This window comes from Siniperca chuatsi, linkage group LG1 (genome assembly GCF_020085105.1).
Source record: "Siniperca chuatsi isolate FFG_IHB_CAS linkage group LG1, ASM2008510v1, whole genome shotgun sequence".
Lineage (NCBI taxonomy): Eukaryota > Metazoa > Chordata > Actinopteri > Centrarchiformes > Sinipercidae > Siniperca > Siniperca chuatsi.
The window spans coordinates 18178312-18201075 of NC_058042.1; the positions used below are offsets into that span (position 1 = coordinate 18178312).

Sequence of the window (22764 nt, forward strand, 5' to 3'; positions counted from 1 at the left end):
GGATGCATTTCCTACCTCATTAAAACCTTTGCAACCCTTGATTAATTTTTCTTTAAATCTGCAGTGTTTACATCGGCTTGTTTACAGTCATCTTCTTCTCTTCTTTTATTGGCACATTACCTCTAACAACTGTTACCTCCCTGTCAGAAGTCAGCAGAAATGTGTCTCACATTACCCCTGTGCTCATGGTGTACATTTTGTCCAAGTGTGCATGTTGGTACAACACAAAACTAAACATTATTTCACAGCAACACTAGTGGTCAAAAACTCCACATGGTTTGCATATTAAATATTCTTTCTTTTTACATGACCACATCCAAACTCAACACATCCCACTTTGAACTCACAAAAACAGAAAGTGTCAGGTTTGTATTTGGTGTAAATCTCTAAAAACAGCAATGTGCTACAATTCAGTGGAAGGACTGTATCATAACATCAGTTCATCACACCTACAGAAAAGTAAGAAAACATCTCCAAAGAAAATCATTCTTTTACATTTGCTGCCACTGGGTGTGAATAGAGCAAAAAAGCTGACACTGAAGTGTGACAATCAACTATTTCTTATTCACAGACCCTATGACTCACATGGTCTCAGAAGGTTGCAGATGAATGCTAACCTGCTAACCAGTGATCTTAAGTATTGTTATCTGTGTTACTCCTTTGCTGCTATGGCCCTTTCCTCCCTAAACTATGTTATATCTCACAATGTCCTAAAGCATTTCTGCTTTCACTGAACTATAATAAAACTGTTCCTGTGTGGTCACCGTAAATACAATCTCAACTGCCCCATCAAATGTTTGAGAGATAAATAAAATGACATAAGCCACCCTGCAACAAAACAAAAACATTCTTCATGTTCCAAAGTGCTGACAAGGATAAATTGCTTAAATGCAAACAATGCATAGTGGTCACAAGTTTCACCATTATGGTGTTGTGGTCACCCATCAGAGGATTATAAAGGAATTCTCCACATTTCCCTTTTAATTCTAACTGTGTGCGTAAACATTAATTTTAATAAAGAACAGAGATTTTCTACAGCTTGACTTGGCTCAACTACTTCACTTTAATACTATGTTTTGGGTTTGGGAGGGCAGCAGGGAGCAGAAATACATAAGTGGTGACATCACTCTCTGAAAGGAGAGGATGGTGTTGAAGGGAGGGGGTCAAACTGATTGAGTCAGAACAATGGCTCATCATCTGCTGTTCTGCATGGGAGGGCTCGGTTGGGCTGACTAATGACAGCCTTGACTTGACCACTCTCACCAAGAAAGAAGTGTCAGCATTCAAATCTGTGCTCATTACGTTAGATGAGGCTGACGTAGCCCAATGTACCTCTTCTTGCAGGGTTTTGGTAGCCAGTAGGTACTTATCCAGCTCCTGTCCTCGCTCTTTCAGAAGCCTCTGCAGCTCTGTCAACTCCCGACGGTTCTTCTCTTTATAAATATCAATCTGCTCCTGCAGCTCCCGAGTGGACGACTGGGACGCATCCACAATGTCATTCATCTGCAGTGAGATAGAGTAGAAAGAGAGAAAGAAATGTGAGGGAAAAAAGCATTTAATTTAAATCATATCAAACCTGAATCCTTTCAAATCCCTTAATTTCAAAAAACACAAAAGTGAAATACTTCAATGGTCATAGAAAAGAAAATGCTCTTCAGGCACTTCTACTATTTCTGCCCTGATGAAGACCCTGTGAGGTAAACAACCAACATGCCCAACTAAATTAAGCTTTTAATATACACTGTCTCCTAGCTCTGCCCAAGAGTGCCGAAAGAATATTTTCTTTTCTGCGACCAATTTTTTTTTAATCTTCAAGAGCAAAATAAGGTGAAACTGAATGAGTACTTGACCTCAGCATTGTTTACTTATGATTTAAGAACTACAACTCAACTCTTCGCTAAAACAAAAAGATAAGAAATTTGAAAAGAGATTCATTAGACACAAAGATGAATGAATGAAGGCATTTTACCAAACTGAGACCACCCCATGTGGTGTCTGCTGGGATAAATTTTACTATACTATATACTCATGTACATTCACCTCCTTCTGGAGTTTCTCCACTGTACGGTCCAGCAATCTCCTCTCATCCTCAATGTCGTTCTTCATGTTCTTGAATTGCTCCTTCTGAGCCCTCTCTTCTTGTAACCTCTCCTCCAAGTCCTTGTGCTCACTGCTCAGTTTGGTCAAGTTCCTCTATAGAAGGACGCGGTATTAAAAGATGTCAAACAGTGCTTGTGATAGACATCCACATTTCTCTTCATTCTATGTTGCTAATCTCACCTGCACATCTTCCAACCGAATGGTCAATGCTCGATTGGCATGTGACATCTCCTCTTCTTGCTCCTTAATTTCAGCAAAAGATTCTTCCAATTGCTTTTTTTCTCTCTGTTAAGTGGACATTGTGGCATATAAGACTTTCATATAGTATAATATGCTAAAGTGGCAGTGTAGAACTAAACCAGCAATATAATAAAACTGGCATCAGTTGCAGTTCTGGAACTGACTCCCTCACCTCCAGTCGGCCAACTCTGTCCCCCAGCTTGCTCTCCTGTAGCTTGGCCTCGTCGATGATGCGGTTGAGTTTGGCCACCTCATTTTCCAGCTCCTGTGCCCGTCTGCGCAGCCGCTCAGCCTCTTGGGTTAGCCGTCCTGCTTGGCCCTCCACTGCGCCCTTGGCTGCCTCCACTTCAGCCTTCTCACGGACCATTGCTGCGCTGCTCTGCACATCAGAACAAGACACAGGGCGTCAGTACAAAAGGAAGCAGGAGTCTGTGACACTCAACAGAAAGTGGAACAAAGATGCACAATGGAACATTTGAGACTCTCTCAAATGCCTCATGCAACAAAAAGCTATTCGAAGTACTCAGTTTCTCACTGAAGTTTTGTTGCTGTGGAGACACAGAATAACAGTGTCCTCCTGTAATTCTCTCACACTTCATAATAAACCACAATGAAATGCTGAGGGCCACACAAAGTCTGCAGGCTAGCAAGGCAGACTTGCTAGTCTCTTGTGTCACTAAATTCAAAGTTTTTCCACCTGTGATACTGCTGTGATATGGCTTTTTAGACGTGTCCTGTGACCGCTGTAAACTCAGAGTTATACAGTGTTAGTCTGCACCTGTGGCAGTGGCAGAGTTAACAGGGAGTCCTGTGAGCTCTCCTCATGCCCCAAAATTATGAATGAAGACTGTCCTTTGGCTCTGACATTACAAGGTGGAGTGCTGTGCAGGAGAGAAAGAATGAGAGACAGACGAAAATACATGTACAACAAGCACACATCTCAATCGGTACGACAGATAATAGGTTTCGGTTGCGATGACACCCTTCCAGTGAATGACAGCGTAGGTAGGCAAATGACTTGCAAGGGTTTGTTTGGAAACAAGACTTTTAGGTGGAATGTTAGGAAACTGGTTTGGCAATTTCCTGTTTATCTCAGTACAGTGATGGATGCCTGCACTTGAACACCTATGGACACAGAACTGCAGAAGGTGTGAAAATATGTCAAAGTTCAATGCTGTCTTCCTGCACAGGCAGGTTACTCTTTGTTACTCATCACACACATTGTTGACATCCAAGTACGTCACAGCTTGTGTGTTTGCACAAAAGCATGAAAGCACACACGCACACACACACAGCCTACTGCTTTGAAGAACCAACTGACTGAGTGTGTGTCACCCAACTGGTGACACACTGCTTAAGGGTGGCACAGAAAAAATGCATCAATACAAACAGTGGAACTAAAAACTGGTTTGTTATTCTCAAGCAGTACCTTTATCAAGTGCTGCAAAAATCCCTACAGCAGACACCTTCCTGCTAAATTACATCACAATAAAAATAAAATGTGGGTTCCTCTGACGGTGATTTATTTTAAAAAGCATGACAAAAAAACAGATTTTAGTTGTCAAGAGATTTTAACTGCAGCAGGCAAATGTAGTAAAATAGTTTTGTGAGTTATAGCACTTTAGTTAGTGTCACTGGGCATTTGAGGGAGATTTTGAAGGTGGTAACTTATTTACAAATGCAAAATTTTGTTTCAGCTAGAATCCAAAGTCTACTACTCTTCACCCCTTAAAACTCTTTGTGACTAGTGAAACTAAGGCACTCGTTGGCCAGCTCAGCTTGTCGTCATTCTGTGTGAATAGAGGCACCTCTTGTACTTGAAAGGTGATGGGTGCCTCCCTGCTTCAGGCCAGTCAGACCTGTTTCCACTGTCACCACAGAGCCACCCTCGCTGCCTCACTGGGTCATTTAGTTTGGTCAAAGGAGTGAGAAGCCCTGTACAGACTCGATGCTGCCAAATCCAGAGATAACACTGTTTCACCTCTCAAGATTAGCCAAACCAATGAGAATTAACACAACAAATCGTAGACAAACAAATTAAGACTTTACAGTAACTAAATCACAATTGTAAACATTGCAGATGTTATATAAATGAGAATAAACTACTGTAAATATTAGAAACAGCTCCCAGTATAATGCAGTGCAATTCCTCAGCACCTCAAACTACAGTCTCCAAAATTAACATCAAGTTGAATCAACACCTCCCTAAAACAGTTTCAATAAAAAACTAAACATTATAATTTCCATGAAGGTAGGATTTATTTGAGAACTGTTGTATTTATATCAATCGAATATCTCATTTATAGCTGACACTGCTGCTAACTGGCGTTCAACCTAAAATGCCCCAGATCTGCATCAGTGTTAACGCTGTTATGATCAAGTTACTTCTGATTAAGTCATTTTCTAGGAGGTTTATATTAATATATAAGGTGGGATGCAGGGCTGACCACAGCTTTCACTGCAATAATAAAGCATTGATAAGAGTGTGTCAGGATTGTGTTGGTGCTCCATTTTAAAACAACATATACAACAAGTTCAGCCCTCACACTTCTCTGCCTGTCCCACTTCCCACACTGGGTCACACAAGTTAAAAACATGGGCAAAGCCACCCAGCCAGAAAGAGGGAGACCCTCCTGCTGTCTGTGAGAGGAAGCAGAGACAACATGGCTGATATCTCTGCTTCCTGTGTTAAAATCGCCTGTGGAAAGATCGACATTTCGTAAAAATTGTAAGACAAACACATAAATGTCAACTCTAATATTCCAATCATATCCATGAGAACCATATATTACCTATCAGCCAACAATTTCTCATGCACTAGTTATTTAATTTCTTATAAGGTTTCACAAACTTGATTCTTTTATTCACTACCGCAAAATGTTAATCATTCATTAAAAGTGTTAAAGCGTTATTTAAGGTTACCTAACAATTACTAAAGAATTAGTACTAACAAAGCAATCACTTTATCAGCTATTAGACAACGATTTGTTTGTCTATTTAATAAAATGTTTTAATGCCTCTTGAAATTCAAATTGAACAAAGAGTGACAATACAAGCTGACTTCAGTGTATTAGTACAATATCACAGAAGAATATGTGGTAATATCATACAGCTAGTCCTTTTTTTCCTTCTCTACCTGAACTCAAAGTTTGACTTGGGTCCTCATGTGTTTGTCTAAAGTTGCATATTAACTAACTTTGTGCAGTCTTTGAAACGCGGCACAAATGCTGAAAGTGAAGTATGTGTCCCGGGTCGTGTGCTGCTGTGAAATCTCTGCTCTCTCGGTTATTCCCACCAAATCAGCTTCCAACATAACAAAATCTGATGGTCTAAAAATAAATACAGCTGTAAGAAACCTGCAACAAAAAGCCACAACCAAGCAGAGTGTCAATCATTTTCCTGAACTTGTTAATTCCATATTTCTGAGAACTTTAACTTCTATAAATGTCAAGATTAATCCCTTTATCAGGTAAAACAGATTCAATTTCAAAAACACCATAAAAACTCATGTTACTGTACATAGACTTTCAACTTTCAAGTTTAAATGCAACTGAGAGACCCACTATGAGTAGGTACAGAGTACTGTACAGCTGCTTTTGTCTTTAGCACAAAGTCCACAAGTCATTAAAGGTGCTAGGTGGCATTTTTAGATCTCGTTCAGAATTTCTGTAAACAGAAAAGCCAGCTCTAGCATGTTGTTATTTCTATCCCCTCCCCATTCCTGATGTTGCTCTGCATATGTTTTGTTTTCTTTTTTTAAGACAAACATGTTGGAGGTATTTTTTCCATATGTTTTTCCATATACAGTGCAAAGGCTACCAATACTCCTCCTGGTGATTAGCTGCTTTATTTATCCTTATTACACTAATACTTTTCAAATGGATTTGATAATTTATGTTAAAAAACAATGCATACAAATAAAAAATACATTGGTACTTCTCAAACTGAATTTAATACAATAAATAATATACTTAATATTTCAATGTCATCAAGTCAAAGGTATTACTGCTGGATGCTCTTTGTTAAATTGCTGATAAGCTGTTTTCTGTTTTCTAATTTCACTGGTGCACTCTGCAGGTACTCCAAACCAGGATGTATTGAAACACATGACTTCCTTTTGCAGCAGCTGCAAAAACATGCTAACTGGACCAGACAAATTGATCGGCTGATACTAAATGAAGCTTCTACAAAAGTTCCATAAGGAGGACATTTTCTCTCACATTTCCTCTCTCTCTCTCTTTTTTTTTTTACTGCTAGTGAATTCCCTCTCTTTCTTGTGCTTCCTGTTGTCAACTCACATTTCCAGCCTCGCAGTCGTTTCCTCTTTCCTGTGCTGTCAAAGCTCTTCTCATTCACAAATTTCACATATCACTGATATCTTTAACTTTCCTTCTGCACATTACAAACCATTCTGTATGATTATCTCTTTTAGAGCAATAATTGCAAAACCATAACCTCCACCTCACCATTACCTGCAGACTGTAATACTGATTCAACACCACCTGCTGTCTCTGCACCACCACAAGCATCTATAGACTCTAATAAGAATCCTAACTCTTACATTCATGGGCCAGCATGCTATGAAGATGTTCCACCACCAACATTTTATTCGGTTTCTAGTTGACTTCTCATTGAAGTACAAGTTATTACCTCCTGCCCTCACAAAGTCAGTCTAAACACAGAGATTAGAGGTTTGCAAAGATGCTAAAATATGCGTGGCAGGCTAAAATAAGCCTTGTAACTCTTGTTAAGTCTGTCTAAAGACTGATAAGCAGCAAGGTGAGTGTTGCAGACATGTATTTTATGTTTATTGGCCAGTCAGCTGCTTACTGTTTGGGTGGTGGAAGGTAAAATTAAGTCACAGACCCTGTTTTTACTCCATCGTTGGTTTGAGCTTTTTGACAGCTGAAGTGATGCAGCCTCATTGTGGCAAAGAAAAAATGCCTTTGTTGCCTTTGATGGAAAGGAGCTACATTTACACACACATGACTTTATAAAATAAAACTGCCCAAGGTCATTCAGAGTACAAGTCATTTCCTTTATGGTATCACATTATCTGAACTTAACCCTAATATCAGGAAAAGAAATTCAAAAAAACTTTGTTGGCAGTGTAGAAGCCTGGATTTGCTTTGCCAACAGAAAGTATGTGTTACAAATACAGCAGCATTCCTCATAAAAGATGGTACAACGACCTGAGGTTAACTTGAACAGAAGGCCTGTCATGGACTGAAAGGAAGGATTGAAGTAGAAATTAAAACGTGACATCTGAGGAGCGTTGGCATATCTTTGGTCAAAGGAGGACGGTAATCAAATCTTGTCTCGTCCTTAGAGAAATGGGAACACAAACCTGCTTTCTCTGTGCAAAGCCAAACTGCAAGCTTGCAGGGGTGTGTGGATATAACAGAATTACAGAGACTTGTGAGATTGTGACCATGCAGATGCTCTAAGAGACATTGATGTTTCTGATTAAAATTAAATAAATAAAAAGAGAAATGTAAGAAAATTGCTTCCTAAAAATCACTTTTATTTTGCTAAAAGTCCCAAGTCTTCCCTAAACTGACAAATTTGACTCTTTGGTATTTGATTGTTGACACCAAACACACTATTTGCTGACAACTGAGGCCACAATTGAAAATGTTTTGATTTGCCATCATCACAGTGCACCACAGCTTGCAAGATTTATAAAACAACACATTCATCAGAAAACAGTTAATACACAATCGTGATCTGGAGCAGAGGTTCTCTGTGGTCCCAGGGCTGCACAGAAAAACAGTAAAGTTTTTCACTCCCTGGCCATCAGTACAGTCACTCACTGTTTCCATCCCAAAGACTGTAGGAACACTTCCTGTAGTCAGTGCAGAATTATATCCAAATTAAATCATTTATTTTTTAGGTTTCCTGGGACCAGACTTGATCTAACTGGGGTCTGTGATCTCATCTGATGTTTCTGAATATTAAAAACTTTAGGATCATCTAATCTACACACTTTTATTTTTGTAAAAATATTCAGCAAAGATCTATAAATCCATTAATTTCTCCAATGTAAAACTGGATCGTGCATTGTGAAGGCAGAAACTATGATGTGAAGCACTGTAACAGATGTACCCCTTCTTAAAAATAATTACATTAATTACAGAGCATTTATCAAAATTAAGAATGTTAGTTGGGTGTGACTCAGACTTTGACTTTCAGGCTTCACAGTGCCAAAACTCAAAGGCTCAGTAAAGTCTCAGTAGAAAAACAAAGAGGGGAGAAAACTTTGTTTCTAGCTTTCCAGGCGGAAGATAAGGTTTGAATAAACCTGTGAGCGAGAGAACACCCAAAATCCACATCCTACACAACAGTTCAAGTCTGAAGACTAACAACCTAAACATGGAGATCTCAACCAACACTTTACACATTTACAATAAAGTCCAACTTCATGTATCAAACCAGTCAGCTGGCATAGTTACAAATATAAGATCAAATATAAGATTCTGATTTGTTATTTCATGTGGATTAGAAGAAGGCGGAACATCAAAACATTTGTAATTTTTCACATGGTTCACAAAGTTGTTTTTTCTACAACTGCCTACAACTACACAAGAAAACACACTGACTGCCTTTCAAAGCACTGCTTGATGAATGTAAACTCTTCTTTTTTTGACCACTAGCCTCAAATGTAATCTCAATAGATGTGTATTTAACTTGACTCCTGCAAGTTGTTTTGGCAGATTAGGCTTCCACCACATCAGTGTTCACAGGCAGCGAGGTAAAGGAACAACAAACACAAAAATCCTGCCTGATTTCACATGGATGTGACCCTCATATGGCCGTGCAGCGACATTTTCTGAACGAACCGTTTCTGACTGAACAGATGGCTATTTAGATCCCGTATTAAATACGTGTTTACTGTTATCAATCTATAAAGTTACCATTAAAGCTGTTTGAAGACCTAGAAGACCTAATATTTCAACAAGGATAAACGGCTAATTCCTTGCTGTCTCTGTCAAAATCCAGAAACTCTCTCCACCATTTCCTTCCTCTCTCGCTGCCCTGCGTCTCCTTCCTTCTCTTTCCAGTCGTCTGCCAAATCAGCTCCTAAAGCTATGCTAGGAAATATAGTGCTATCATCAAACACACAGACTCATGCGAGAGTTTTTACTTTCAAAACAAGCCTGAGGGGGAACTCTTCTCTGGGCTACGTAAGTTTGATGATCAGACAGTGAGACTTCAGTTCACACACTGGCAGAGATTACTCGAGAGGCAGACAGAGATACGGGCAAGAATGGCACAGGCCAGAAAATGAACTGCATTTAGGTGAGCGGGAGATCACTGTGGAGTCTTGTGTGGAAACTGTGGAGTTAGGAAATGAAAAAATACAGCATTTGGGATTGAGGTTACAGATGAGAGCGTGATAACAATGAGGCTGTGTTACACGCTGTGGCTCAGGGCTGTAGGTGAAACATAACAAGAGCTGGAAATGGTGTGATAAGCACAAGGCTCTGTCTTTACAGTTAGGAAGGGAGAGGACGGCTGAGACCTATTAAACCCTCTAACGCTGAGAATCTGGAGCACTGCGGAGATGGAGATGCAACTGCAGCACCTCGAAGAGGCATAAATGAAAGGATCCAAGCCTCTCCCACAGGTCGGAGCGGGTACAGTGTAACAGAGCTGGAGCTGAGTGAAGAAGGAGGTCTGCAGGGTGCACATTCTCCACTTTGACCCCAACATTCTTGGAAACAAACCCTTCTCTTTACTCACCGCACCTCATCTTTCCACATTTTTTGCATACCAGCACATGCTGACATGAAAGATCAGATCCACTTCCAAATGTGCAGACGTCTTTTGTTACAGAACATTAAGAACTCAAAAAAGTAATGCTCAAAATAAGCAAATTCATATCTTCTCAAGAAAGTGTGACCACGATTTTTCAACCTTGATGAAATTCCACAGATTTCAGCTCATTGAAAACACAATGCAGCTTTCAATTTAAGACACAAAACAGGCCCCCCCGCCCCTTTCAGGGGGTCAGCAGCGCATCCCCTTTTCTTCAGCATACTGACCCACTTATTCAGCATGTCCCAACCCCCGCTGCTATTATTGTGTGAAACAAACTCATCATTCATCATCGACTGAGGTCCGCAATTACCCCCACTCTTTCAGGGCACAGAAAGAAGTGGGGACACGACGCAACTCGGGAATGGCAGCTCATTAGATTAGTGATGGCTTGCCACTGCAATTAACTAGCATACAGAGCAATTTAGTGCTCCAGTTTCCAGCATTCTTCTTCGTATGGGCCGCTCTGGTCACCACAAAAGGTCAGGTCCATTCAAACGGGAGAAGCAGCACTTTGATGCACATTTCAGTCTGGCTCTTCTTTTTCTTCTGTCTGACACCCTCACACAAAGTAGAAGCGTATATGAGAGAATAAGCAGCTTTCCCTTTTAATGTCAGACTTTCTCATAACCTGTAGCTCAGACTATTGCCCACATGATGTGAACATTTAGGACTTCAAAAGGCTTTGGGTTTCATGGTGATATTAGCAAGATTTGTTTTGGTTCTTGTGCCTATCACACAGTGTGTTTTCATCACACAGAAAACCATAATGTCTAGAATAACAGTATTTATTACTAACATGCTCTCTGTGTCTTTATATGCTGACTTATCAGATCTTATTACAGTTTGCACATTGCCTGACATAAACAGCATATATAAATCGGTAAAGCATAAATGGTGCCACTATATAAATACATTTCTGCATAGTAATTGATCACAGTCTTCTAATCTACAAATGTCTCATGAAGTCTAACCTGAGGACAGAATATTAATTCAGGACATAAACGAAAGGCTCTAATGAGTGAGAACTCTTTCATAACTTAAAAGAGAAACAAACAATGACTTCAGTCTTGCCAAGTGTTTACAAAGCACTGAGGGTAAACCCCTGATGACATACTCCCTCGGGGGAGCAGTACCTCTGTTCGACAAAAGGAAATGTTCTCATAGATTCTTGCTGCAGAGTGCTGCTGTGGACCCCCACCAGGCCCGCAGGAAGCCGAGAACAAGGACAACTTCCACTCTTTGAGACAAACAGGACACATGTGAGTCACACGGCAACCTACTGGAAACAATGTGTCTTCAGCTCTTTCAGTGTGCTCTCTCCTGCCATGCACCACTGCTCGTCTCATCGTAACTCACCTTCCTCCACTTTGAAACGACAACTGACAAACCCTCTCTGCTTTAAAGAAAATTCACTTCTAATCTTTCACTTTTAAATAATGGCTGGCTTATCACTAGTATTACTCTCCTAATGGTGCAGAATAACACAGATTTGCATAACAGAGGGTTCAAGGTTTATAAAATTTGATGTGTAGCTTTTCAGAAGTTTATTTTTTGACAATGTAGTAAAAAAACTGAACTGTGCCCGTGTCTGTTTTGGAGTATATCAGGGCCTTGAACGTTGCATTACTGACCTTGCCAGTAATGCAACTCCTAACAGTTTCACATGCAGATAAATGTCTCTAAATTGTATCATCAAACATCATTCTCCCTGTAAAATGTTCCTCCCTAGAGGAACAAGCTGAGATAAGAAAACACCTCCACATTTGACTGGCCAGAAAGACTTCTTATGAAAAATGTTGATAAGCTACATTTAACTGTTACATAGTGTTTCGTTTTCATTTTATCTGTTTGCTCTGTTGACCCAACTTAAGTGTGTGAATTCAAGCTGGGCTCAATTTCCACTTTTGAAAAAACGTACAACAACTTCTTACTGCTATAGGTGAATATCCTATCCTAACCAGATCAGCATGTTTAAACTACTTTGTTTGTGCAGCAGGATTCCATCCACATTAAAAACTTGGATGTTTAAGCTCTTTATCATTAGCATTTCTCTGCAAGTCCAGCCAAACCAAATCAAGGAACCACTGACTTATGATTAACACAGCAGATATGCTGGATATACTGGAATTTAAAGGGTTAACAGAAATGTGGGAGGAATTCTATAAATATTGAAAAGTCAACTGTTAACTTGTCTTTCAGCATGTACATAAGTCTACAGTGATACGGTATCAAATGTTTTGAGAAACTATTATTCAATGAAGGAGACTGAACAGTAGTAGGTCTGTGAAATTATGTTGTTGGATGATAATTTAAATTTCTTGTTTTATAATATTAAAAATTCTTGTTTTACTCAGGACTTTTCTTTGCACAATCATCTTTGCCTGGTACAGTAAATTGTATGTTGACTTCTTGAATTCAACATTTTTTCAAAACGCAATGGAGACACATAGAAATATATACTGATTTAAAGTGACACAGTATAGGTATAGTGGATACAGTATATCCTGCCTGTTTTAAAACCAGTGTCTCAGTATTTTGACACTCAGTGCCACAGATGTGAACTTGTGAAACTAGTGAAAAGGTGTAAATAACGTCACTTCAAAGCAGCGCCCTGACCTCTGATGACGAACATATGGCACAACTTGCAATGCAAAACACACACAGACACAGTTATAGCTCCCCTGATGTGGTGCTTATCTCCGCACTCCTCTGTGACAGGCTGTGTTTCTGGAATGGGGGAGGGTGAGAGCGAAGGAAATGAGGAGGAGGGAACACAGGGAGTCAAACTGGAGGAGAGACGGAGGGACGGAGGGGAATCTCACGGGAGGCTGATTACCTGCTTGGCGTCCTCCAAAGACGTCTGCAGCCTGCTTATTTCCTTCTCATACTGCTCCCTCATCTTGTCCACCTCCTGATCATGAACGGCCACTTCCTCCTTTAGGGCTCCTTTCAGAGCTGTCAGCTCCCTCTCCCGCCTCCTCAGCACCTCTTCCTGCTCCTCCTTGGCCAGTAGAACTTCCTGCATATCCACCTTCAGTTGCATCATGTCCTGTGCAAAAAAATGAAGACAGTTTGGCAACTTTTTATCACTTCAGAATCAGACTGGAGTTGACCTGCCGAGTTTGACTGTGACCCTTAAGTTTGCTCTTGTCTTTGGTTACGTTCTCACTGCAACGACAGTTATTGAATGGTTTAAAGACATTTGTAGCGGTAGAGCTTAAGACAAGACAGAATGTAAACCTCTTGGAAATAATCAATAATAGCAATGTGATAATTTTAGATATATAGGTCCAATATGGATTCCCTTTGCCTGCTTGTTCATTAAGATTTATTCTGTAGTGTCTCCAGAGAGAAATATTTCAGGTAAAGCCTTCACCCTATGGACTTGAAGTTTATAGGTGTTATTTCAGACAAATAATATCCATATTGCACTGTATTATAGGATGTAAGAAATCACTGATTCCCTTTTAGACAGGCTAGTCTCTACTCTCTACACTTGTTGCATTCATTTATTAATTATTTATGTTTTAAATACAGTGTGAAACAGCTTCATCTCACTCCAAAGAGATTTTACCATATGGTTTTCTGTAGAAGGTTTTAGTATTCAAGAGGCAGAACAGAAAAGCTTTCATCTTTCATGGTGGTTTAGGTGAGCAGTTGCCATCAGCCACATGTTCCACAAGCTTAGAGCAAAAAGAAAGTCATTTTTTTTCTTCTCTAGAACAGTGAACACTGTGCATTACCGCCATAATGATGTCTTTCTCTCCATCAGAGGCTGACTTCTTGGCCGAGTCGAGCTCGTCATGCATCTCTGACAGCTGGTCCTGCAGGTCTCTGATCTCTGTCTGGTATTGCTCCCTCTCCATCTTCACCTGGAACAGCCTGACAAACCACACAACATGTCACAACACAGTACAGGACAGGTAATCTACATAATGTAGATATGCACATACACACCCGCACGCCTGCACCTTAATTCGCACACACAAATGGCAGCACCTGTGCTGGGTCTGAATGTGAGGCCTACAGAGCACAGAGGTTAAAACAAAATCCTGAACTATGGCAAACCAATAACGTTGAAACTGCCTCTACATGACAACACTGAGGGGGAGGGTGATAAGTGATGTGAGGCACCTCAAACAAATCACCACACAGTCATGTAGACTGAAGCAGAACATCTAATCCTGCTGTAAGAATAGTGGAGCAAGTCATAGTGGCAACACTCTGGACATCAGACTGACATCAGTCAAATAATAATAGTTGTTTATGGGGGTTTATAGTTGTTTAAGGGACGGAAATTAAGCTAGACAGTTAGTGCTGTCAGTATGAACAGTAAATCAGTCACAAGCACACATTAATATGGAAGGTGAAAGATAAACCTAACAAACCAGAGGAGACACAAAGGACTATATAATAAGGCAGAGGAACTCACATGGCAACCACTTCGGTAACTATCAACAGTCTGAGTGGTTTCATAGATTTCATTCAGATATCCTACACTGGTTTCAGCGTGACAGTACATGTAAATGTATTTATTTTTATTATTATTTGGCCTGGGGAGGGTGTTAACAGCAACATGGTTCTTCTGATACACCGCTTCAGGAGCTTAACCAGAAGGGCGTAAAGTGCAGGAGGTTCATGCTATGTCTCCCTGTTCCCACCTCCCTCAATGCAGGATCCCCAACAAATCAGTAGGGATCAGTAGTGAAGCGACAAGAACATGATGCCTCAACCACAAACACTGCCAGTTGTGTGTGTGTTGTGTGTGTGTGTGTGTTACGTTTAACAGAAGTAAAAAATGCTGCCACTGACAATTGAAACAGTCAACACAACATTCTGGAAATGCTAAATAAAGCTAAGCTAGTTGATTTATCTACACTGATGGTCATAGACCTGTCACTCTCCAGCATTGTCACCCTGCACTTACTCTTCGACTGTGGTCTGGAGCTCGGCCTCTGTTTTGGCTAGTTTTTCCTTCAGACGCTTGCACTCGTCTGCACTCCGCTCCAGCTCCTGCTGCAGCTCTTTCAAACCTGCTGCTGTCCTCTTGTCAGCCTGGTTCTTCTGATGGTGAAACACACAAATATTCATGTTGACATTTCAATGTAGATCTAGTCTTTTACATCTCCTGCTTTGTGTTAAGCTTAGCCAATTCTACATCCAACCAGTAGTTCCCAAAATATCTCTTTAAATTCAGCAAGTTGCACAGTAATACGTTAAACCTACTTTCCAGCCAAACCCTTGATTAAAGGATATTCTCAAACAACAAGTTCAGCAATAAACCCAACATGTCAACATAAGCAGGCTGGTGTCAGAGGCACATTGTAGTTAGACTGTTGTTACCTCAAGTTGTCTCTTCAGGTCGGTCATTTCTTTCTCCAGTACGGCATTTTGCTCCTGCAGAGCTTTGGTCTGCGCAGCAAAGTCCAGGGACTGACAGAAGAAGACAGATGTTTTAAAATTGGTTATTTCTTATTGATCCATTATGAATAAAAATACACACTGAATACAAACTGAATATTTGGTCTCTGGCATTAGCACTCTTTAGTAAAGGGTAAATATTCAATAACTGACAGTGTCTGCTAGGTAAAGTAAATAGCCTGAGTGCTAAAGCCTCAGAGCATGAGATAACATGCACACAGTTTTAAAACGTCTCATAAAATGGCTTTGAGATCACAATTTTCTTCAGTGGTTGGAATCAAAAAGGATGTTAAGGCAGAATTTAATGTTTAATTCACATTAGCACAAATTAGTTTGTTGCATGTATCAACCTCTTCAAAATCAATACACATGAGCCAGTTGGGCTTCACTTTGGGAAGCTGAAACCTAAACACAAATCTCTCACCCATTTACTGGTAGACAGCTAAAGCATGAAGGCAGAACTGCACTTTTACAGCCCCAAATCTATGATTTCAATGTAAAAATATGTAAAGATGCTGATGTTGACATGTAGTTGGCATATCACAACAGATATCAGAGGAGACATATTATATTTCATGGGTTCTTTAACTGTTAGTGTGGCACAATTACAACAACATAACAATGTCTCACTTTGTTGTCGTCTTGTGAACTCGCCGTGGCTCTAGACTTCAACGTTTGTATCTTCTCAAAAACGAGGTTGACCTTTCTCTTCGTGGTTTCATCATTGTCATTGCTTCTGCAGACACACACCCAGGTTAACACACTCTGGTTATTAAAGGTTAAAAAAAAAATGTCTCTTAGTGTTTGGGGGAATCAGGAATTAATTCCAGACCGTTCTGGGAACAGAGTAAGTCATTCCCAGCTTAGAAAGGGTCAGGAAGGATCATGCTGCTTTGATGTGTCACCTCACGGTACAAACAGCTTCATTACACCCGTCCAATAAACCATGAGGCACATGAGCGGAAGAATCAAACGTATGGGCAGTATAATGGGATTGCTGCAGAGTCTAATTTCATCACCTGGCAAATTAGTAGGAACCGGGGTTAAAAAGAGGTTAAGAAATACCACAATTTCCACGGCTTTCAAATGTAAACATGCAGAGTATGCAAATTGCGAGAGATTGTCTTTAAAAAAGAAATTATGGATTATTTGCTCATGGCATCCAGATAATATAATATAAATTATATGACATAGTAAACATTCTCCAGAGCTAAGAAAAGCAGCTTTGTCTTTAGCGTTATACACTGAGCATTTCTTTAATTTCTTTAAAAGCCCAAAGATGGGAGGATTTTCTCAATCACCCACAGAACAATATTTAATCCTTCAGTTAAAGTGAAAACATCAGAATCCACAAAACTACAGTTTCACCACTTTCACATGACAGCAGTAATATATTATTTCAATAAATTACAAGGCTGACACAGAAAGCCAAACCTCCCCAAACCTCTCTTTTCCTCATACAGATGATTTTCATTAAACCTTTATAACCCCTGCTGGTGAATGTTTGTCTTCTGGGCCTTGAGAATGTAGCTCAGTTTCAGCCCCAGCACTTCCATCTGTGTTTCCTTTCCTTTGTCCTGTGACTCCTGACCTGTGGCCCGACACACCCAAGCAGTTTCCTGTTCTCTTTTTACATTGCCACAAGTCTGTAGCACATGCAAGAACTGTAGGAACCTGAAAACTGTTTCTCACTGTAAAATCACACACAACTAATGCAACTGAGTACAGTTTAACTGGCACTTGTGTTTAACTTATACATTCCCCAAAAACAATTCTTGACATTGACTTGCTACCTTAATTAAAAGACTGTAAAGAATGCATAAACCATCATATATGAATCATTTAAAACCTAAATTGCATTTAACCTTTTAACCCGAGATGCCTTTCCTTGAAAGGCAATAAGTGTCTGATTACAGAAGTAAACAGAACGTCTCCCCTCATTTCACACTGCAGCAAAGAGAAAGCAGAGAGAGAAAGTGGGATTCTGCAAGAAAACAAACTCCAGACAGCTGGATCCCTAACAGCCTGGATGGGAGGGTAAGACGAGCACATTCCTTCACTTTTATCACAAACAGTCCAACTCTGATAAAAACCATTTATGTGCTCCCACAGAGAACTCTCTTCCTTCATGATGCATTGCCTTATGGTGCAACATGTTGGATTTGGGCTTTAGAGTGAACAGTATGTTCAGTTCATGATAGTTGAATCATGAAGGATCAAGACAAGGATCAAAACATTTGGTCACATTTTTAAATTAGTTATTTAAAGTTAAAATAAATAATTTAATTAATAAAGCTAAAAAAGTACATTGATAAGAACAGAAAAGTCAAGATAACTCACCCATCCTTAAGATAACTGAACAAAATTTGTTTTGCTGTCTCTTCATGTGTTTGTTGTGAAAGCTCCTGCTGACCTTTCAGAAGATCGGGTGTCGCCTGGAAATGAAATGAGATGGAGATCTTAATGAAATAAGACAGATCTTGACAAAGCAAAAAAAGGTGTTCTTCTCTCACAGATCCTCATTTGTAAAAGATTGAACAGACAATCATCTGTTGGACAATATACTAATATTAATTAAGTATAATAAGTTAAAACAAAGAAATTTCAGATTCCAAGTGTGAAGATTCAATCATAGTGCTACAGCATAGATCTTTGTACCTGGACATCAGCCTCCGTACTGGACTTTTTGTCTGCGGTGGAAGAAGGCTTGGATAGTGATGTTGACAGCAATGTTGTCGAAACCTTTCCAACTGAGGAGACACTGTCCTCGCTCTCTTTACTTGTGAATGGTACTGAAGAGGAGCGTGTCTGTGGCTTTTTGTAACCCTGTATGGAGCCGACAGCTTTAGAGATGGTGCTCTGTGGGGAGCCAGGTGCGCTAGTGGCACGAGATGAAGCCCTGGAGTCCACCTTACCATCTACAGCTGTGAGCCAGGAGTCCTGACTGCCGGCTGTTTTCTGCAGCCGTAGCTGTGAGGGCCGCAGGACATGCTCCATCGATGTGCCTCGCTGGCGGCTAAACGTGTCCATGTAGCTAGAGCCATCTCGCAGGCCGAGGGCGCTATCCACACTGCGTGAGCGCTTCCTGTCCTCTGGATTGATCCTGTTCCTGCGCCCCGCCCTGCCCCTGCGCTGTTGGCTGCCATCTTTGCCATCAAACTTCTCAATGAGCTCATCGACACCAGGAATGGAGCCTGTGTCAATGTCTCTTCCTGAACCTGGGAGGAAAGGGATGTAGCGGCGGTTTTCGTGGCGGTTGATGGTGTCTGCGTAAAGGGCCTCCATCTGGTCATCCGCCAGAGCCTTAGAGGTGGAAGATGAGGAGGAGTGGCGGGAGCGGGAAGAGGACTGAAGAACAGGCCCACTGGAGTCAGTCCTGCGTAGAGGAAGGACATCAGGCTCACGGCGGGTGCGCTCGAGGCTGGAGTTGGCACTGCTCATAGAACTGGGGGATCTGCATGATGTCTTGCTCTGCTCACTCATGGGACTCGACACAGTGGTGGGCTGAGGCTGGACTGCAGACACCAGTTGGTTCTGAGTTTTAGAGCCTGGCTTGGACTGAGGTAAATTCAGGTTTGCTAGACGAGGTTTGGACTGTGGCTGAGCCACTTGTGATTGCGGCCTGGTCTGAGAGGGCTGGGCTGGAGGCAAAGACTGAGGCTGTGACTTCGGCTTAGGAAGGGCTGTCTCACTCAGGCTCTGGGATGAAAGCTGCCTTTTCTCTTGCTGCACAGGAGCTTTATTCTGGTCCAGGCTTGATAACTTGCTGTGGGACGGTGCAGGTGCAGCAGATTTGGAAGAGGAACTCTGTTGTTGGTTCCCAGTCTCAGCCAGAGGCAGAGGCCTTGAAGGCAGGCTGCGGATACAATCAAGGTTCAGGGAGTTGGTGTCTGGATCATACGGCTGCAGTATCTCAGGGTGCTTCTGAAAGTTCAGAAGGGTGGATGGTTTCTTTCCTTGTGAATCTGCGACACCATTTTGAGACCCAGGGTACTGCATCATCTTCTGAGACCTGTACTCCATGAAGGGGCTGCTGGATCCAGCCTCCTTTCCTCCCCTAAAATCATACTCCTCAAAGTTCTCAATAAAAGAGCCCTCTGTGTTGATGTACCCGTTACTGTTAGGGTCGATATAGGAGTGAGGACCCCTGTCCTGGTTGTTGAGAACTACGTAGGGGTGTCCATCTATACCCTGGACACGGATGCTGAGACCGTATGTACCAGCTCCATTACTGTGGGGCCTGGAGGGGCGGGACAGCTGAGTGTGGCCCCGCTGTGGTCCGCTGTTGGGAATGCCAGTCACTCTGTACGACTCCATCAGGAATGCAGAAGGAGAATAAATCCCTCTCCCTGGATCAGGAGGCCCACCTCTGCAACCAAAGGTTTAGACAGGCTGTATTAGTCAGAGATGAGACACTACATAATTCAGTAATATCAACAAACGTTTCCCAGATCCATATTTAGCCACTCATGGAACATTAAACGCCCGCTGCATTTAATTATGTCATCCGCTTTCATTTTCTTTTCTTGTCTTGCATTCTTGATGTTCTGTTTTCTCTCCACAGAGAGCTTTTCTGTCAAACTGCTCAACTAATGTGCTCTGGCCAAATGAAGAATGAGACAACAAGCTCCCTGTGTCGCCTATAACATCTCAGAACCCATAATACCTCAAAAAATATGAGTCAACAATATCAGCCACATTCTTTTTAACAGCAAAAATGTCCAGGTACTGTTTAGGAAGACCTTACAGGTGTGTGACTAACAGAGATGGTATAACAAAATGACTGTTTGCCGTGCACGACAAAGACGGTCAAAGATCGGTTAAACAGGTTAAGAGTAAAGGACTAAAAGATAACACTCCAACTTGAGTCAGTCAGACCTGAGAAAAAACGTGTCATCTCTACACAACTTTGGAGGATGTTAGGTTAAGAGTAAATGTGCAGTGTGTGAGTGGTGGGTGTATGTGTGTGTGTGTGTGTGTGTGTGTGTGTGTGTGTGTGTGTGTGTGTGTGTGTGTGTGTCCACAGCATAGTTAATCCTTGTAAATGACATTGTAATTTGCAGCCCACGCTCATGGGAAATGCCATGAAAAGAGAGCAACAAAATCTTATTTGGCTCAATTTTGTCACATTTGTAATAATTGCAGGGTTGTCAAAGTTGACAAAATTGCAGCACGATCGTGAGAACGCAGCTGGCTATAAATATCAAACTGTGTACAAATATTAAAGTAAGCTGCTAAATGTTCTGCCTGGGACACATTTATGTCTGGGAAGCTAGTAAAGACAAACCCATCAGCAGCCACCATGTGTTTCACTGGACAATAGGCTTTTAAGAGGTTCCTATTTGCCTTGCTGATAGCGTCCCATTCTACCTGATGTTGCAATACAAAGACAGACCAAGATGGGCCTGGGAGAAGGACACTGATAAGACTGACAACAAAGGCAAAAGCAGGACATATCACATTAGCATGAAATAGGTAAAGACAGGCCTATGGACAACTGATAGCCTATTTAGAAAAAAATATAGCACCATGTAGAGCTAGGAGATATGATGATCTGTAGTATGTGAAGATATGCATTTGTTAGCTGACACAGACTTTGCCATACTGTTTGTCTCTGGTTGCATTACGCCATTGCGGGCAAAGTTGCAAAACACAATTCAATGAGGACGATAGCTTTATGGCAATATTGGATGTTTTGTTTAATTATTTTTGCATCGATATGATAAAATATATTGATTTGTCATATAGTCAATTTGCTGGATTAGTTAAAAACAGACATTCCTGTCTTATTATTTTGTCTACAACAGTTTCTTTACTATATTAGGATATATATCAATATCGCTATATAGGACAAAGCAAGAAACCATTTATTTTATACATGTCGGTCACTCCCAGCACCTCATGAGAATAATTCACCTCAGCTTAGTTTTGACAAGTCAAGGAACATAATGACTGGTTGATCTTGGTGCTTGAATTAGTCAGCTTCACACTCTTTCGTCTGCACAGGAGGGAAGAAATGGGCCAAGGCAAAGTGTCCTGTCCAGGAAGAAGAGTGCTGCCGAGGACAGATTAAAGCTAAAGACAGTACAATAGACTCTTTCATCCTTAGTGTCACATGTATCCAAAACACAAGGGCGCCAACAAGTGTGCAACCCCCCCCTCCCCATTGTATTTGTCTCTGCAAAAGGAGGAAACCCTCACTGAGCTGCCCCCTGTCCTCCATAGTGGCAGTGCGGCCTTCACTGACCCCTGTGCTGCAGAGCAACGAGGTCAGCACGGAGTACAGGTTGGATGTCAAGGCCCTGGCTTTGATCTGTGCAGAAGGGAGACTCTGCAAAGATTTAACAAAGCAGATTTTTATCTCCTCATGTGAACTGATTAGTTTTCTGTGTCACAGAGAGTTTCTGACACGGTGTCTGACTCACATGACTACATGAAGACAACAAATCAGTTAAGAGAAGCCGAGGACTGACCCTGAACGAGTTAATGTAAAAAAAACTAATAAATCACTCAAGACAGCGAGGATTTACACTGTATAAAGTTACGTAATGTGAATGGGAGTTCACAAATCTGGAGCGTCAGGTGAATGCAACGTAAGCGTACAGGAGCAACTGTAAACACAATTAAAATCATACCACTATTGTGTAAATCATAAATGACAACAGAGCTGTAGAGAAAGTAGTTAGCTGACTGAAAAGAAGAAACAGCGGCAGTTTGAGTTGACGCAGTTTCTGGACATCGCTGCTCAGTGCAACAGGTGGCGTGAAGCGCACCACCAACCTGAGATTTACTGTAACACTTCGCATTTGATTAACATCTTTCTCACTTCCATGACCCACTAAATTACGTCGAGTTTAGAGCCTTTTATCAAAAATGTCTATTTCTTTAGCCTTGTGTTGAGTTTAACGGCTGTTAACGCTCCCACAGCAGACTGAACATCCACAATGAAGACTGTTGTCTAAGTTAATTTACTCACCAGCGTCGTTTTTCTCTCTGGTTCAGTTATCGCTGGTTATAAACGTTTGTTTGAAAGGATTTTTAAAGAAGATAAACGGTTAAGCTAAGGTGCCCACACCACCGCTTGCTAACTTATTTAGTCCTGTGTTGTTTCCTAAGAGAGAGAGAGAGAGAGAGCAGGGCAGTTTCAGAAAGACGCCCGACCCTCCGGGCCGCTCCGCCTCC

The 22764-nt window shown here is 41.2% G+C and overlaps 1 protein-coding gene across 4 annotated transcripts in view; it reads right to left on the reverse strand.

Annotated features, from left to right (window-relative positions):
• Positions 1–22764, reverse strand: part of cgnl1 (cingulin-like 1) — a 30090-nt gene extending 7326 nt beyond the window's left edge. The window contains exons 1-13 of one of the 4 annotated variants that reach the window (XM_044193571.1): positions 22559–22764; positions 21499–21637; positions 18241–19951; positions 17923–18017; positions 16213–16318; positions 15505–15594; positions 15089–15225; positions 13905–14043; positions 12998–13210; positions 2513–2719; positions 2281–2385; positions 2041–2193; positions 1333–1503 (exon numbers count right to left, since the gene is read on the reverse strand). In XM_044193571.1, the coding sequence (XP_044049506.1) occupies positions 1333–1503; positions 2041–2193; positions 2281–2385; positions 2513–2719; positions 12998–13210; positions 13905–14043; positions 15089–15225; positions 15505–15594; positions 16213–16318; positions 17923–18017; positions 18241–19899 (3075 nt within the window). In that variant the 5' untranslated portion in view covers positions 19900–19951; positions 21499–21637; positions 22559–22764. The remainder of the gene's footprint in view (positions 1–1332; positions 1504–2040; positions 2194–2280; positions 2386–2512; positions 2720–12997; positions 13211–13904; positions 14044–15088; positions 15226–15504; positions 15595–16212; positions 16319–17922; positions 18018–18240; positions 19952–21498; positions 21638–22558) is intronic. The other 3 variants (XM_044193578.1, XM_044193585.1, XM_044193562.1) reach the window with 3 other exon arrangements.